This window comes from Sylvia atricapilla, chromosome 5 (genome assembly GCF_009819655.1).
Source record: "Sylvia atricapilla isolate bSylAtr1 chromosome 5, bSylAtr1.pri, whole genome shotgun sequence".
NCBI lineage: Eukaryota > Metazoa > Chordata > Aves > Passeriformes > Sylviidae > Sylvia > Sylvia atricapilla.
In genome coordinates, this window is record NC_089144.1 from 61,191,226 (window position 1) to 61,208,926 (window position 17,701).

The 17,701-nt window shown below is 44.4% G+C and overlaps 1 protein-coding gene across 2 annotated transcripts in view; it reads left to right on the top strand.

Moving 5' to 3' along the window:
• Positions 1-12,081, top strand: part of CREB3L2 (cAMP responsive element binding protein 3 like 2) — a 74,596-nt gene extending 62,515 nt beyond the window's left edge. For both annotated transcript variants that reach the window (XM_066319711.1, XM_066319712.1), the window contains exons 9-12: positions 2,588-2,687; positions 3,594-3,720; positions 4,403-4,628; positions 5,427-12,081. In XM_066319711.1, coding sequence (XP_066175808.1) covers positions 2,588-2,687; positions 3,594-3,720; positions 4,403-4,628; positions 5,427-5,502 — 529 coding nt within the window. In that variant the 3' untranslated portion in view covers positions 5,503-12,081. The remainder of the gene's footprint in view (positions 1-2,587; positions 2,688-3,593; positions 3,721-4,402; positions 4,629-5,426) is intronic.
• The last annotated feature ends 5,620 nt before the right edge of the window (positions 12,082-17,701 follow it).

The window sequence follows — 17,701 nt, forward strand, 5'->3', positions numbered from 1 at the left end:
CCCTGTGAGTGCAAACCCCCTTAGCATGCTGTCTTGGGATTGCATTTTCTCCTGTTAGGATTTAGCCACAGGCAGTAAATTCCACTAAAAGCATTTGTGGCCTTTCTACTGCAATTTAGAGGCAGCATCATAGTTTAGGAAAGTCCCTTTTCTGCAGGGCAGAAATCTGCTCCTTTTGCCTCTCCTGGTCCAGATCACCCATGCATGTGTCCAGTCACAAGCTTTTGCATGGGAATCTTTTGACCTCAGAATCCAGTCTTCCACCATTCCAGATTCAAATAGAGAATAAAAGCACCAAGGTGTGTCCCATTTTGGCAATGGCAGGATAAACTGACGTTGTCTCTGATCAAACTTGTTTCTTGTTCGTGCCTTGGTTCTTGCTCACAGTTTGCAAATGCACTTGTATCCCATCAACTCCACACACTGAGTTGCTGTTGATTAAGAAAAAAACCAGGAGCTCTGTTCAAACAGATAAATGACTTGGGGAAGAAGGACATTTTACGTGAAGGTATTTGGTAAATAAGGTGGGGGATGAATCTTCCTCTGTGTTTAGGAGACCTCAGAATACCTGCCTGATCTTACTTCCCAAAGAGACTGTTTTGTAATCAGCTCTCTGGGCCCACTCTGCCCAACAGGTTTTTTAAATTGAGCATGAAAAGGCAGAGATGAGCAAAATGAGGAGAATTGCCTCTTCTCTGTTGATTTCCTCACCAGCCATTAGCTGTTTTCTCACTGACGCCTCCACAAAAAGTGGCAAGAATGATCAGCATTTCAAGGCTGCTGCTGCTGCCAGCCCCCGAGCTGAGGAGGAGGAGAGCTCCTTCCTCCTCACTGCAGAGCTGTTCTGCATCGAGCCCAGTGAGTCAGGCCTGACATGGGGGAAAGATGTAGCCTTCCAAAATAGCACAGAAAGTTCAGGGTTGAAAGAGCGTTGCTATCTAACACAGCTGGTGGCAGCTGGTGGGAATACTGTGGGCAATGCGCTCTGTGCCAGGAAATGATGTGCACAAGTCTGGTGAACCTTGTGCCATGCAGTGGATGTCAGGAGGAACTGGGGAGAGGTGCCAAAGGGAGCAGGGAGTTAGAGTGGTCTCATTTATGTGGTGGACACCGTTCATATCTCTGAATTTGCCTGTGGTCTCTGTATTACTGAGTAAAGGATTGCGCTGGGCATATCGCTCTCTTTTTTCAATACTGAGTTGCAGAGTAAGCCATGCTCTCAAGAGCATGCAAGTTATCCTTTCTTAACAAGTTGAGAAGGATCTGCTGGCCCAGATAAATCTGTGCTGTGAGAATGCCTTGTGCTCATTTCAGAATGTATTCCTGAAGTCCTTGAATTCATTAAACCCTAATTAGCAATGAGCATTGATGATTAAAAAAATCTATGAAAATAGGCAGACCAGTGTATATTGAGCTGTGAATGCACCTCTGGGTCTGCCCTACAATTAGCTTTTAGCCAGTTTGGTCTTAAAATACCCCTTCTATTTTCTCTGACATCCTGACCTTGCCTCTTGCTTTAGCTTTTGACGTTACAGCCTCTAAAACTGTCGTCTGGAGTTTCTATGGGGTATCCTCCACTGTAGACTGTGAAACTTACAGGAGAAGTGAAAAGTAAGCTTGGATACAAACAGCAAATTTAGCATCTTGATACAAAATTAGACATTTGTGCTGAGGACAGGCATTTGGGTTGCTCATAGATTGTTAAAAAAACCGCTGTGAAAACTCTGTACCAATCATACTTTGAAATCATTTTCCATTTAAATTACTTGTATTCTGACTGTAGCAATTGATGCTACAGCAGAAAAAGAAAAAAAAACAAAAAAAACAGTCAGAAAGGCTCTTTTGGTCTGGGACTGTTGACTCTAGCCACAAGAGAATTGACATTGTGGTTGAGACCTCTGAAAGACCCAGTCAGAGTAGCCAGTTGAAGCATCTGCAATTTTTGTCAACTCTGCAGGATTTAAAAAATAGCATTAGAGTGTTTTATTTAATAAATGATTATGAGAAATGAAGTCTGTCCCTATGTCTGGTTTTAAGTCAAAAGTCAGCCAGCATGTGCTCTGAACCACTAAACAGCAGGTTTTTGGGAAAAAGGAGGTTTTGATAACCAACTGTATAACCAACTAGAGCAGTTGGAGGTTTTGATAACTAACTAGAGCAGTTAGAAGCTCAGTTCTGCATCTTTAAAAATTATGGCAAAACTCCTGCTGAATTCATGATATAGAGTCAGATAATACATTCAGCTGGTCACTTGCACGTAGAGCAGTTTCAGTTGTCAATGTGCCATTTTATATAGAAACACTGAAAATGCAGTTTTTATTTATAAGAACTTACTGAAAGTACTAAAGAAGTAATTGTTCAGGGACATCAGCTGAGGGAAAAACAAAAGATCTTGAAAGTTCCAGTGGTAATACTAATGTAAAAACTTTGTAAAATTTAAAACATTCCTTGCTAGTAATTTTAAGGAGAAGACTTTAACTATCTCTGCCTTATCCTAAATGCTGTATTGTTTCTATGTGTGGAATTTGAAACAAAAGTCTATTTAACCAAGTGTGTGTGATGCTTATTTGCTGTCTTTGCTTTCCAGAACACTTCTGCAGCAGTTGCAGAGACTCCAAGCCATGGTTGCTGGCAAAGTGTCCCGCTCGTGTAAGGCAGCTAGCACACAAACAGGGACCTGTCTTATGGTGAGTGTCCCTAAGGCTGGGAATTGTAAGGGGATCAGAATCTCTTTCCACTCCTCAAAGACACATCTCTTGTTCTGCAAAGCCTCTCAATGGCAAATTCGCAGCTTGGGGAACTCCTTTTCATGCCTTGACAATTTTGAGAGAGGTGAGACTTGTGATTGCTGAAGATTAATGATTGTGGGAGGGTACTGAATTCTGGAGAAGACTGGGACTATGCTTTTTATGTAGGGTGCTGCAGTGATGACAGAAGGAGCAATGTTCCTCCAAGTCACCCACTTTCCTGCAGTATTATGTGGTGGAAATGGTGCCTGGGGTTGTAAAATGAAAATGAGGGTGACCTTTGAGACTCGGTGCTTTTGATACCAATAAAAATAAAATTGCTGAACCAAATCAAAATATGACTAAGGCTGTAAATTTACCTCTATTTTATTTCAGTAGTAGTAGTCAAGATAAGAAAATGAGTAGAATGAAACATTTCCTTTTCCCTTGTTACACTCAGCTAGCAAGTTCTCTTTATGCCTAAAGTGGTGTAAATTGATGGAAATCATTTACAAGGCCTAAGCTGTTCTCCCAATCTAGCCTCACTGTCAGTTGGAAGCAAGACTGGGGCCAGCAGCAGAGACAACCTTGGAAATCCTCAGCAGTACCTGTAAAACACACAGCAGCTTTATCTGCATTTCAACTTTGTGAGTAAATAAGGCAGCTGGTCAGAATGGTGCAGACATTGAAAACAAACCCCAGCACTGAAACTGCCCTTTAAAACACTGAATTGTTATAGTGCAGGTGCCTTTGCTAGGTATGTAGTGATGAGAATGGCCCCAAATGATTTATTTTGATAAAGTATCAGTTCTCATGTGCGCATGTGGGTCAAGTGCACTCACCTCTCCTGCATCCTCCCTTTGCCAGATGGTGGTGCTGTGCTTTGCAGTAGTTTTTGGCAGCTTCTCTCAGAGCTATGGGCCATATCCTTCTGCTACAAAGATGGTGTTGCCCAGGCAGCATTCCTCACCAGAGTCCTACACAGATTCCATTGGTAAGTGACAGCTGTTCCAGTCTTGCTCTTTCCTTGGTTGTACTTAAGCACTTGTTTTCAACTCCCATTCCTAACCCCCTTCTCCAGCACCTCTTGCACTTCTGCTCCTTAAAATAGCCATTTTTTATATATACACCTGTGTTTTTCTAAGAAGGATAGCTTGGCAAACTATGCTGATGGCAGCAGACTTCATAAAAATGAGCAAAACCTTTTCCCCACTATCCTGCTTGTACTTCTGTTTAAAGGGGTTTTTTGCCTGTTTGTGGAACTAAAGGTAGTGGTCTGTGAAAGGTAGCAGGGTTTCTACTCAGTAGCAAATGTTCATACTGTTAAAATGCATAAATTATTTCAGTTGCTGTTTTCTTTGCCAGTATTACCAAAGAGTCCAAGTACTGAGTGGGAAACTCTTAGTATTACATAACCATAATGAACCAATATATTATCAAAAGTTATTATTTAATTTTGTTCTTGTTTCTTGAATAATTTAGAGCTTTTTGATCCCTACATGGACCATTCCTGTGGTTTCTTTCTTCACCTATCAAATTGCCAGTTAATCACTATGCAAAGAAAAGGCCTTTGCAGCTTTGGCTCTGCCTTAACCTTTCCATTTCCTGAAATGAGCAGGGCTGTTCTCTGAGCTGTCTGTTGCTCGTCTCATTTTGCCTTCTGTTTTTGTATGCAGTGAGGTCAAGGAGTCTACTAATTTATGAAGAGCCTCACCAACTGGAGGAGCCATCAAGCCCGATCTCCTTTGCAGATCGCAATGACAGGCAAACAGACACCTCCAAGTTCACAACACTGTCCCTGGAAGCTGTGTCAGGGACACAGCAGGATGATATCATGCAGTTCACAATAGCCAATGAGACGAGGCTAGAGAAATCAGTGCTGCTGGGGCTGCAGCAGCACAGGTGAGTGCAGGGTGGGCTGCTTGTCACACTGGTGTTCTGGGTCACTCTTGTTCATGCCTGAAGGCCAGAGGCTAGGCTAGCAGCTCAGTATGCTGACACCATGAGGCATAATGTAAGAGTTTGGTTTTTATCTGGACAGACTATAGGCAGTCACTGTTGCTCTGGAGAAGTGGTTGCAATAGAATTGTAGTAATACAGCTACCAAACTTGGTACTTCTGCCAGAAACCTAACCCTAAGCCTGTTAGTTGGGCCTACACACTTCCTTAAAGCACGCACTTGTGTGCTTCCCAAAGGCATAAGCTTTTGGCAGTTGTATGGAAGTGTGAGGTTGTGACTCACTGGAATTTCAAAGAGGTTAGGGCATGAAGAGCTGGAGTTTTTCACAGCAGTGATCTTACCAAAGCATTACTGCGGAAAGTTTGCAGGACTCGGTCTCAGGAGACAGACATGTAAAATTATCTGACTACTTAAGTTCCTACACTGAGTTCCCTCACTTTTGGCATAAATGTAAGGGATTTTTTTTTTTTTTTTAGCATAAATGTCAGTTTTGCAGGCCTCTGAAAAGAGAGAGAATTACTGGTTTAAATACGTGCGCTTCTTTCTGCTGCACCTTTGCTTGCCTAGAACCAAAGAGATGACTACTTCAGTAAAATTCAGTATGTTACCAGGTTCAGCTAACTGAACAAATACATACCTGGTGAATACTGAGTGGCTCTTTAGCATTACTCAAAACAAGCAGGATATGTATTTTTAAAAATTACCATTAGTGTTAACCTTTGGTTTTTTGTTCCCTACAGAGTCAACTCCGAACTAGAAGGAAATGAAACACTGAAGATAATTGAAATAGATAGAAGAGTCAACGCCACCTCTTAAAAATAAAAAAAGGCCTTTTTTCTTGACTTTCCTCTTTCCCACATATTTTCAACCAAAGTTCCCCTGACTTGTCATCCTCAGTGAACCAAAGTACAAAAAGAGAGGGAGTTCAACTTCTTCATTGACTGGTGAGGCTGTGACTACAGATGGGATCTCTTGTCTTTGTAACTCCCTTCCTCACGTTGCACACAGTCCCTGTCTCTGCTTTTATACCTTTCCTGTCTACCACTGCAAGGGCAGGATTGAATTATGATGGCAGATGATGCCAGCAGTGTGCCAGTGACTGGTGGGTGCGTGTGCCTGTACATGCACGCAGCCTGATCTGAGCACAAAGACATTCTGGGGAAGGGTGAGTTGTGTGAAACCAGTGGGAGCACGTGGGTGATAGGTTTCTTGGGAGGAGGTAATGGAGAGAGAGAGGAGATGCAGCATGATGGTGCTTAGGGTCTCCCCACAGCTCTGTGCCTACTGGTCTACAGCACTTGAGCCTTTTGGAGGGACAGAGAAGCACATGTGCAGCCTGCTTCTGAAGGGACAAGAAAGAGCCCTGACACTGCTGAGTTCACAGCACAGGCAGGAGAGGGCTGGTCCATGATGCTGCTGAATTGTCCTGCCCCAGCTCGTTCTCTTCTGCCCTCCAGTTTCTTCATCACTTAGCAGGGTAGGTTTCTCTGTGCATTAAAGCAGTCCTGGTAGGCTTCCCTGCTTCTACCCTTGAGAATTTAAGCGAAGATCAGTCACTGTCTTACCACACTCTGTGTGGGAGAATTACACTAGTTTAACTAAATCTGTTTAGAAAGCAGGTTTTGTGACATTTATGCAGTATTTTAGATGGACGCCCTTTAGTCTGCGTAGGGCTAATCTATTTAGCTGAAATCAGTTCCTTCCCAACAAACTAAATCAATGTAAGGCTTAAACCAGAAGTGCCTCCTGAGAGGACCATATGGATTTAATTTATTGGCTTCTAGCTGGTTGATGAAAATTCTTGTGTAGACCCAGTCTTGTGTTTTCCTTTCCTTGCCATGTTCCTGTTACTGTTGTAAATAGTATTTATTAGCTTTGAAAAATTCTGTTCAAGCAGTTGCCATGAAGAGAACTGAGCTTTCCTAACCCTGCAAGTGATCTGGGCAGACCCTGAAATCCGACACAGAAACATCACTGAACGCCCATTTCCTCCCCTTAAGCCTGAATTGTCCTAAAATAAGCCATGTGTCTTCCTTTCCTCTTACCTGCTTTTCCAGAGATGTGATCTGCTTTGGGTACAGATAGGCCCAGCTCATGTGGATGCTGTGTTAACTGTATGGCAAGGCACCCTCTGATCTGAGGAGCTGATTATGTAGGCAGGAGACCTGTCGAAAGAGGAGGGAGATGAACATGTGGGGAGGCGAATGACTGGCCCCAGCTCATTGAGAAAGCCAAGAGCAGCATTAAGGTCTGATCCCAGTACTCTTCTTCATGCTTAGTTTCCTTCTTGTCCTGTGTTGTTGTTGTCTTCAAGTGTCCTCTCTCTCTCTCTCTTTCTCTCAGTACCCTGGTCGTGCCTTTGCCTGAGCTGTGCTTCTTACAATTTGTCCTTGCAGGGGCATAGTTGAACTCAGTCCAGGATTTGAGCAGGGTTTTATCTGGTTCCTACAGAAGGGCACTTGTGCTCCATTGAGGATGGATCTAATGTGAAAACCCTAATTCAGCAGGCTAGCATAGCTACTTTACAGTTCACCAGAAGAAGTCAATTAAAAAAAAAATAATTTGAAGCTCTTTTTTCTTTTTTTTTTTCCTAATGATACATGAGGGAAAATCTAACCTAGCCTTACCAATAATTTTTTACTCTGTACAGTAGATATTTCCTGCAACTATTCTATTTTGTAATATATTGAATTTGTATTTTATTACAGCAGCTGTCACACCAGCTTCTTTCTTATTCTTCATTCTCCTTAGATTTTCTTCCTTCGGCATCCTATTTGCCACCCTCAGACCTGAATCAAAATTCAGTGAAATGAAAGGAAGAGATTTGGTGGATTGGAGGGGACTGTGGATCAGTCCCCTCTGTGCCATTTTAAGAATGTGTTTCACATCAGCGAGAGTGAAACAAGTGCCTGACTCCATGAGCTAGTACTGAGTTCTGGTGTACAGATGTGCTTTTCTAGGTAATGCCCTATTCTTCTGTGCAAGTGCCTTATTATTTTACCTGAGGTGACAATGAGAGGAGAAATGCTGTTGTAGTCTGTTTTGCAAGTGTTACCATCTTGGCATGGGTCAACCTCCACTGTAAAGTCTTGTTTCCCTTCACAGTGATCCTGCTGGGTTCTTTGAATCATTCCAGTATCCATTAACAACTTTTGTGGGTTTGGGTTTTTTTATGGTTTAAGGCTTCACATAAACAGTGATTGGTTGTGAGTGTCACAAGGGATGGCTGCATTGCTCAGCCACTTGAGGTCAGCAAAGTGATAGGAGAAAGGTGGAATTGACCCCAAGGGGTCAGCATAAGTGGGCAAACTCATAGTTTAGAAAATTCCTTAAAAGGTCTTTTTTTTTTTGTTTTCTTCCCAGAGCACCCTTGGTTTGCTGCCTTTGAGGGTAACCAAGTGGTTAAGTCTTTTGCAAAAGAGGCTCCAGGCTGTGAAGCACAACAGCACTTACCAGTCTTGCAGTTTGCTCTGTGCAGCCTGAGCTCCTCCCCATTGCCAGCTAAATGGATCACCTCCCATTTCAGATACAGCTGGCTGACTTCACTGTGTGAAAACCAAAGTGGAATTATTTCTCAGCTCTTACAGGATAGATAATTTTGCCTGACCAAAAGGGCATGTCCTCTCTGAAACCTACTGCACTGGCCACCATTAAAACTTTGCCCTTTTTTTTGGTTTAATTTGGGCATATTGGTACAAATCTAGTTGGAAGATAATCATGTTTTCATCCTGAGCATGTTAAACTGGCCATGGTCTGGCTCAGGCCTCTGTACTAATTCATCCAAGCCAGTATGGCCATACTGATTTCTTGTAAGTGTTTGATAATCTATTGCTATAATCTTAATTTGTGTAATCCTTTAAGTTATTTTTAGGTACTCCTTTAGGGAATCTCTTGACCTAGCACACAGATTGGTTGGGGATTTATTGTATTACATGTTACTTTATAATAAGGAAAAGCTTTGCTTCACTTTGGTATGTTTGTGATCATTTTTCTTCAGGGGCCTTAACAGAACAGGTTTCTCTGCTAGGGGCCGAGGAATCCCCTGTCGTCACCTGCTCACAGGCTGTTGTGTGGGAAGGACCCCACAGTCTCCAGAGGGAGTTTGTGCCCATGTTCTGTACCTGGCAGGGGGCAGAGGAGGCAGGACAAGGTGCCACTGCACTGCCAGCCTCAGCATCCGGGGGTGACCCTGGTGGGAATGTTGGGAATGCAGAGGAGAGGCAGCTTCTGTGCTCTGAGTGAAGGGCATGGGGCAGCAGTAGTAAGGCATGTTCAGGGAGGATGCCAGTAAGTGCTTTTAGTTAGTTCAGCTCTATTACCTGAGGCCTTAGCATTCTGCCAGTGTGCTTTTTCTGGTGATCAGTGACTTGGTGCTGTGGAATCATATGTGTGTGTATGGACAGGGTGAGCAAAGGCCTTGTGTGCTGCATGGTTTCCATTTCCAATAGAGGACTTAAGTGATAAACTTAAAGAGTCCTCAGCTGTAAGATTATGTTCCTCATCAGCACAATTTTATGCACACTAGTAAACTTACCTTTTGGCCTATAGCTTTAAAGCATGTCTAGATCTGTCGACATGTCTTTGCTTCTAGGGAGATAAGCTATGAAGGAATATAGGGCATTATTTTATATATATGTATATTTAAAAAGTCTGAAGCACAGGGCATGTGATGTTTCTAACCTTGTTACCAGTGTGTAGATAATGTTGGGTTTTTTCTCCCCAGGCTATTTATAGTTCTTTGCTGCACTTCTTTCATTTCATCTGTACCACTCAATATTTTTCAGCAGCACAGACTAATGGATTAGGCTGAGGTTCTTAGGCCAGATCCCAGCTGATACAACCAGCATGGTTCTCACACACTGCTCTTGGGGTCTGATTTATACTGACTGGGGACCTCTTCCTCCACATCTCTCTGTGTAACAGTATGTCTTGATGTGTTCTTGATTCTTCTAACATAGACCAAAAATTAATCTAAAAACTTTTTTTTCCCTGCTAAAGAAACCAACCCACCTCTCCACTCCCAGCCCCCAAACTATCAGTGGTGAATTCTGTCTAGACACTTTTAGAATGTAGGTCAAGTCAGTGAATGATGCTAATTGCTACGTTGGGAGGGATTTCCACTGAGTATTTGGGCTCTAGATTCTAGCTAATGCCAAGAGGCCATTGTTCAGAACCCACGCAGCTAAGAACAGAGGAATACAGAGTATTTTTATACTCTTGGTGACTAAAATATTTCTTTCTTGAGTCACTAATTAAAAAGGGAACATTTTGTATTCTGAAGGTGAAATGATAGGTCAGTACTTTGTAGCCACAAAAGTTGTCCCAGCCTATATAATAGTGTAGTGCTATGATGTGTTGCTGCTTTGCACTATCTAGTGTTGAAGTTTAACAACTTTATGGGTTGCAAAGGGGATTGAACTGATGTATGTGGTAATCAAGATTTTTACAAAAAAAAAAGTAAGGATCCAATCCATCTTGTAGCTTTCTCATGGCCAGTAAAGTGACATTGGGCATTCAGAGAATTTGTTGAAGGTTGATCCCAATTAATACTGCATTGCTTAGGTGACCAGCATCCATTGGAGACCCCAGGACTGAGAGGGAAATTGCAATTTGGTTTTCTCATTTTTCTGTCAGGTCTTTTTCTGCTTTACCAAGGTGTGTATATATGTATGAATCAAATTCCTGTGTAGAAAAAAGTGCATCATGCAGGAAACACATTTGTGATGCTGTTTGGATCTGATGCTGAATGGAGTTTGTATATTCTTTATTAGCAGTAGTCTCTTGTCTGCCCTACAACCAATCTCTAGATTCTTCCTCCAAGAGCTGCAACTAAAGAGGTTGAACAGAACATGGGAAAGCTGGATTTGTAGACCTGTCTTACAGAAAGGGTGAAAGAAAAGGCAGGTGAAGGGACTCCTTGCATCACAGGGAAACCTTCTAGTTCTTGATTCCATAAATCAGCAGTGCAAGCCTCTTTCCTTAGTTACCTGCTAGATCTAGCTTTACTCCTATTCCCCTTGCTCTTTAATGCTATGCAGTCCTGTCTGTGCATACCTGACCTGTATGTTATATCCCACTTGACCCTCTAAACAGCAGGTAAAAATCTTTTTGACCCGCAGCCATCCATAATGAAGGGAGTGGAAGAGAGAGAGGGGGGAAGCAGAGGCAGGTACTGAATTTTTTTTAACAGAACTCTGCTCATATCTGACTTTACCATAACAGATTTTAATTCAGTGGTGCTGATACAATGGCATCTTGCTTTCTTCATTTGTACAGTTAGTGAGGACAAGAGTGAGTGTGTGTGCATCTGTGCACATGTGCATAGTGAATGATCAAAAAGTATAAAAAACACAGAGTTTTCCTAATGTAATAAGTGTTGATAAATAAAGGCATTTACCTAAACATGCAGCAGAAAGTCCAGGCATTTCTCTCTGAAACCTGTTCACATTCCACATCACCGAGCACTCATAAAATTGTTGTGTGAATTGCTGTGTGAAGACTGTCCTGTGATTAATTGTCAACTGAATGTTGTTGCACTGTATCATTTTTTGTGTGTGCATAGACTGTCTGGCCTTTCTAGAGAACAGTTCTGGCTTTGTACAAAAAAAAAAAAATTATATTCTGGTATCATTTTTGGTCTGCAGAATTATGGTTTTGAATGCCTTTTTTTTTTTCTCCTCCTTTTTTTACTTTATGTGATATAAATTAGCTGTAAAAGGTGGCCCCTGGGAGCACTGATGCCCTAGCCACCCCTTGGGCACAGTGAGATGTTAGCCAGGAGAAGCAGTTTCCTCTCAGGGCGTGGTGCAAGTACATCCCAGTTTCCCTGAGATTCACTAGGCCTTCCAAGGGTAAATTACCTGATGTTGCTCTCTTGAAGAGAAGTATCTACGGCAAATTCCATTGCAATGTGCCATGCAGAACAGGACTAAGTCACTCTGCTGTGACACCCCTGGGGCACTTAGGCTGATTTCTCCTTTTCCCTCTGTTCATGTGAATGCAGTACAGGTTTGTGCAAACATTTGAAACTATCTAAGATGACAGGGACAGTGCAAAAGCACCCCCGCAAACTCCGTGGTAAACTTCACTGGGACCTCTTCTGACTGCAGATATCTCTATTTTCTTGCCATGTCTGTTTAACTCTGTGTCTGTGTTCAGTGGCCTGTCTATTTTTGTACAAGTGCTGTCATCTGGATACAGTCCCACCTGATTGTTCACACTGCAGGCATGTCCATTGGGTGGAAAGAAATCGCTGTTTTTCCTTTTTAAATCATCTGCCTGATTCTGTGGGAGAACAGACTACCTGCTTTTGTAGCCTAAATATGTATGTAGTGAAGTATGTTATGCTTTTCATTTCTTGCAAATAAATATTTTCTGTAGAAAAAAAAAAAAAAAGTATTACTTGTTTGATTTCATGATGATCGGAAAAAATCTGGGCCCTCGACTTTCCCACGTGTGCAATGTGTCCATTTTCAACACAGGAGAGCCCTGGTAATTTAGTGATAGAAAAGGAGGGTAAAGGACTGGGATGTGGGGGTTTACTGAAGCTGGCTGCCCCTTCCCTTTTGGATGTTGGCAGGGGATTACAGCTCAGTGATGGGTGGAAATCAGGTGACAGTGCCACTCAGTGCAGTGCTGTGCTCCAGCCCCGTTAACAGGAATTCCCTGTACAAGTGGGGTCAGGAAGGCTGATGCTCCAGGGGGCATTGCTTCAGCCCCGTGACACCAGTTTGCTGGGGCTCATCTCTGTGGGCCGAGCAGTCCTCTGGAGGACAAGGCCTTTCCCTGCTCTGGCTTTGCACTGGCCTTGTTTAAACTGGAGTGAGCTCTTCAAAGAGCACTTTCTGCTTTGGCATTTGGGGATTGGCTCTTCTGCTGGCCTCAGCTCCTTTCCTTAGCCTGCCTCACCCCTGAGATAGTTCGGGAGCTTTCTCCAGCAATTGGGAAGCTGCTCTGCCTGCGTGAAAACCCAATATTATGCCCTAGAGCCCAAACCCAGCATCCAGCCAGGGCACAGAGCTGACCTCTGCTACTTTGAGGAGACATGGAAAAGAAAATGCCTGATTGCTTTCAGTTTGGGGACTCTGTGGCTTTGCTGGTCATCCAGGGAACTGGATGGATGACCTTGTGCAGCTGTGAAAATCACCCTGTGCAGAGCTGGCACCACAAATGGTACAGTAATTTGTTTTATACCTCTTTTCTGCTAGGGGGGAGACCTCATATATGAGTACCATGCATCCCTACAGCAGCAACCAAGAATTTATCTTCCACAGCAAACACTAGCTGTGGAAGTAATAGTTCCAGCTTAGCTGAAAATGGAAGTGAGACAGATGGCTTTGGTGCCTCCTTTCCAAGGCCTCTTAAAGAAGGCTGCTTTAGGGCCTGGGGAAGGCAATATACCATGGAAATTGGAACACCAGGGCCTGCACTAAATTTGTGGCTGATGTGGATTTTCAGAAATACCTTGGTTTTGGGCTGAAAAGGTTAAAGTAGCAAAAGAAATTGGCAGTGAAGGAAGAAAAAAAAAAAAAAGGCTCTTCTCCAGGGATCTAGCCTTCGTGCCTCTTGCTTTCCAAACAGGCAATTTCACTTGCCAGGACTATTGATCCAGGGCACTTGTTTGCAGCATCAAGCCATATATAGCATTTTTAGAGAAAAATCATTAGACTGTGACTGATTGGGAAAGTTACCCTCAGCTTAGTTTTAGCTGAGCTCAGTTCCTCCAAGCAAAGAAAACACAGGCTGGTGATTAGCCATGGGTTAAGAATCTCCTTGGATCTCCATGTGACCCTTAAAGCATCACACAGCAGGTGATGCTGCAGGGAGGCTGTGATTAAAACAGAAACCCCCACACAATGGGGAAATGCTGTGTGATGAGCTGTCAGCCTCCCTACCTATCAGCCTCCAGGACATGCTGTTCTTGGAAAAGCATCTTACTGTTTGAATTCAAGCCTGGATTTTGATACTCCTTTTTGCAGGCTGATTCCTGCTGCAGGAAGGATGTCCAAAAGCAGCTCGTGATGCCTTTCATGCCATGTTTGGGTAGAAAGTGTTCTCCTTGTGCTGTTAGCTATTGTTTGTACCTATTTTACAACAGCACAGACTTCACCCTCCTTGAAGGTATTTCATGGAAGATTCATTCCTGATGCTCCCTTTCCTGATTGTTTGCTCTGGGATTTTTTTTAGAAACATGGGCCTCATGGTTGTGGCATGCTGGTGAATTTGGCCTGCCCTATTTATTCCATGCTTCAGATTCCTGGTCTGCAAAGCCAGTGGTAGTTTCCTCTCTGTAAATCATACTAAGATTAAGCAAAGCAAGGTGATCCAAAGGAGATAGCAATTGGAAACAAAAGCATATTTCCTTTCTCATGAATAATGGTGCTTAGGTGTCTTGTCTGCCTCCACTTTGTGCCTCAAAAGGTCAAAGTAATTTATTTGATTTCTCGTTTTCTTGGTGTTTCCTCTTTGTGGGCTTCAAATTGTTCCTAGGAATGACTTCTTTAACGTTTTGTTATTGAATTAATCTTACACTCTATTTGCATGAGTTCTATACATTGCCATAAAATTACAATTTTGTGTATCTCTAGTAAGGAGGAAATTAAAACTTCAGGCTCCTATCTTTTCTGTGGCACGGCTGAGGGAAGATAAGAATAAATTCATGACTGTTTTGTCTCATTTTCTCTGTTTAAAGAAATGCTCAGTTCTGGTTCACTCTCTTTTTTAAACCTCTTTGGTAAAAACCTGTTTTATCTGCTCAGCTGAGGTTGGTCCCTCCTCGCTGAGCCTCAACATCTCTCAGTTTCTCAATGGATGAGCAGTGCTCTACTAGACCTTCAAATGTGGACCAAAAGGGAATGTTTCTGTGGGTGGATTCAATCTATCACCATTGGATCTGGAATGGGAAGTTGGCCACTTATGTCGTGTTTTGAAAAAGATTTACAGTTGGAGGAGCTGCAAATACATGCATACACCTGCCATATGTATGTGTATAAATATATTTTTATATGTTTTGTATGTTTTTCCTGAAAGTTGAAGGCTAACCTGGGGATGAATTTTGTGTGACCTTAAGGAATATGGAGCATTTGAAGTAGATTGGCTTCTCACTGGCTAGCCTGGCACACTGAGCAAGTAAGGTTGTCTCACCATTTTTCTTCCCCAATCCCCCTTTTCATATATCCATCTCTTTTCTATTAGAAAAAGAAATTTAGTACCTCCCTCTCGGAATAAAACTTACCACAGTGCACACAGTCTGTGCACAGTGGAATGTTCAAAATGGGATTTTACAGGCCTGCGAGTGAGTAATGGAATAAACCTTCCCTTGGCTGTACTCCAAAAGGCTGAAATCCCTCCTTTCGCTGCATTTCCTCCGTCATTCCCACCATCCACCCTGCTATTCATGGCATGCAGTATGGTGAGAAGTTTCCACCCAGGAGAAAGAGCTCCCCACCTGCTGAACCTTGTCAGCTCTCTCAGACAAGCAGGGGAGGCACCAGGGAGTGATGTGAGGTGCTCCACTTAACCTGACAGCACTTAAGAGATGAGAACCCACACCTGAGGGTTTGCATTTTTGTTAGCGTGATAATACCAGATACTAGCAAAACCTGCTAAAAATCTGTTTTTGTGCTCACTCTTTCCTTCCTGGCCCAGTGGTATCTCTGCAGCCACAGCTTGGAGCAAACATGATACTCCTACAAAGTTTCTGCTGTCGCTGCCTTGCTGTACCCACAGGGATTGACAGCTACACCACAGGTGTAATTGCGTAAGCAGGGCTTTCCTTCATGAGCCTCAGACTCTCTCATAATTGCTCATATTCAGAAAAAAAGGCAAAGGAAGTCAATTTAGCTCTTCATGTCGCAAATGAGTCATGCAAATTGCAGCAGTCAGAGGGAAAACAGGTAGTCCCGGAGCAGAGTGTGAATTTGGTCATATGGTTAAAAGGGTTATTGACAAGCAGGAGCTACAGGAGGGCTTATGCTGGAGGAGGAGGGGGCTCAGTGGCATGGATGTTCACTGGAAAGGGGGTAGGAAATCCTGATTAGTTGCTAGGCTTTGCTGCAGATGCTCTGGGGGAGGTGGAGCCATTAGCTGGGGCACAGGCCACAGAGCTGTTCTCGTGTGGACCAAAGGCTGAGAGAATAAAGCTGTGAGATGATGCACAGTGTTCTGCTCTCCAAGTGCAAAATTAATTTGCAGTTACAGGTTTTTTAGCACATGTCATTGGCATCTTCTCATAGCAACAGGCCACACGGTTTTCACCAACGACAAAACCTCAAAAATAGCACTGATAAGAGAGAGACTTGTGGTGCTACTCCCCATCCTTGAAGCTGGCATTTGGGCCGGCTCTGAACTTCTCTTTGACAGGTCCACCCCAAGATGATTTAGTTTGGTTCTGCAAGAAATATTTTTCAGATGATCTTAAATTGAAAGCTTTCACAAGCAACATTCACTAGTGATTTCCCTGGAAGATGAACTGGAGAATTTCCAGCTGAGGTCCCAGCCCTCAATGGAAAAGAAACCAATGGTTCCAGTAGAGCTCCGTGCTGGTTTGTAGATCTCTCTGCATGCAGCTCAGAGGAGGATCTGGACCTTGTTTTACAGTCCAGCATAAGAACCTTAGTTTTGCTTCTAATAAGCAATGGTTCTATATTGCCTCATTATGCTTTACGTGCTTCACTAGTAATTAAAAGTACTCTGAGGTTTGGGGGAGAAAACATGTATTGAGCAAAGCACCTGTGCATGCAGGGAATGTATGCATTGATTATCCATAGGGGTAGAGCATTCCTTTGAGGGTCAGTTCAACTTTTCAATACTCATGCTGTAGTGAAAAAACCCACTTTTCATCACCCAGCAAGGTGCTGGTGGCTCCTGCCAGCAGGGGACAGGAAGGTGTTACTTGGCTGGCTTGGAGGGCCTGTCAGTGCTGAAGCTGAGGTGAAAGATGTGTACACAACATGTGCTTCACCAGGAGAAGCTGAATCTGTGAATGGGATTGGGAAGGAGCAAGGCTCAGGTGTAAGGAATCTGCTGACTGTCATAAACCTGGCTGGCACAGGGTTCACACAGAAGAGGCAAGGCTGCTTAGGGAAGTCATGTGTGGAGCATGAGAGTTCATGAAATCTCTTCCTGTAGGGTTTGTGTTCTCTGTAGAGTGTAGTTGTCTATGCTTCTATTTTTAAATTTTTTTTCTTATGTCTTTCTATTTTGGATTGCATTACCTCAGAGAACTTTTGGATACAGAAAACAAAGCACTGTCTGTGCGTAATTCCTGCAGTAATTTCTGTATAGCCACAGACCTCAACCTTTTCTGTACTTTTTCATCTTATTGTCACTGTCAGCTCTCCTGCTGAAACATGCTGCCGCTTTCCTCTGAAGTTCTCCTTAGTGTCCCCGAATGAAGAAAAGGGAGAAGCAGAGAACAAGGCGGGATTATAATTAACTTTACAAAGGGGCACCGCGATGCTTGTCAGAAGGTGTCTGTGCCGCCGGGTGCTTCGGTTCTGAGCGCACCAAACTGAGATCACGGTGGGGACAAATCGGCAGCAGTCGGCGGGCGAGGGAGGGCGGCTGCCGGGCGGCGGGGCGCCGCTGGCCCGGGGGCTCGGGGCTCTCCGGGCCGGTGTTTGCCGCGGGCGGGGCGCCGCTGGCCCGGGGGCTCGGGGCTCTCCGGGCCGGTGTTTGCCGCGGGCGGGGCGCCGCTGGCCCGGGGGCTGGGGGCTCTCCGGGCCGGTGTTTGCCGCGGGCGGGGCGCCGCTGGCCCGGGGGCTCGGGGCGCTCCGGGCCGGTGTTTGCCGCGGGCGGGGCGCCGCTGGCCCGGGGGCTCGGGGCGCTCCGGGCCGGTGTTTGCCGCGGGCGGGGCGCCGCTGGCCCGGGGGCTCGGGGCGCTCCGGGCCGGTGTTTGCCGCGGGCGGGGCGCGGCCGGGCGTGGCCGCGGGGGCGCGGCGGGGGCGCGGCGCGGCCATTGGCCGGCGGCCGTCGGGGCGTGGCGATGGGCGTGGCCGGCCAGGAGTTTCCCACA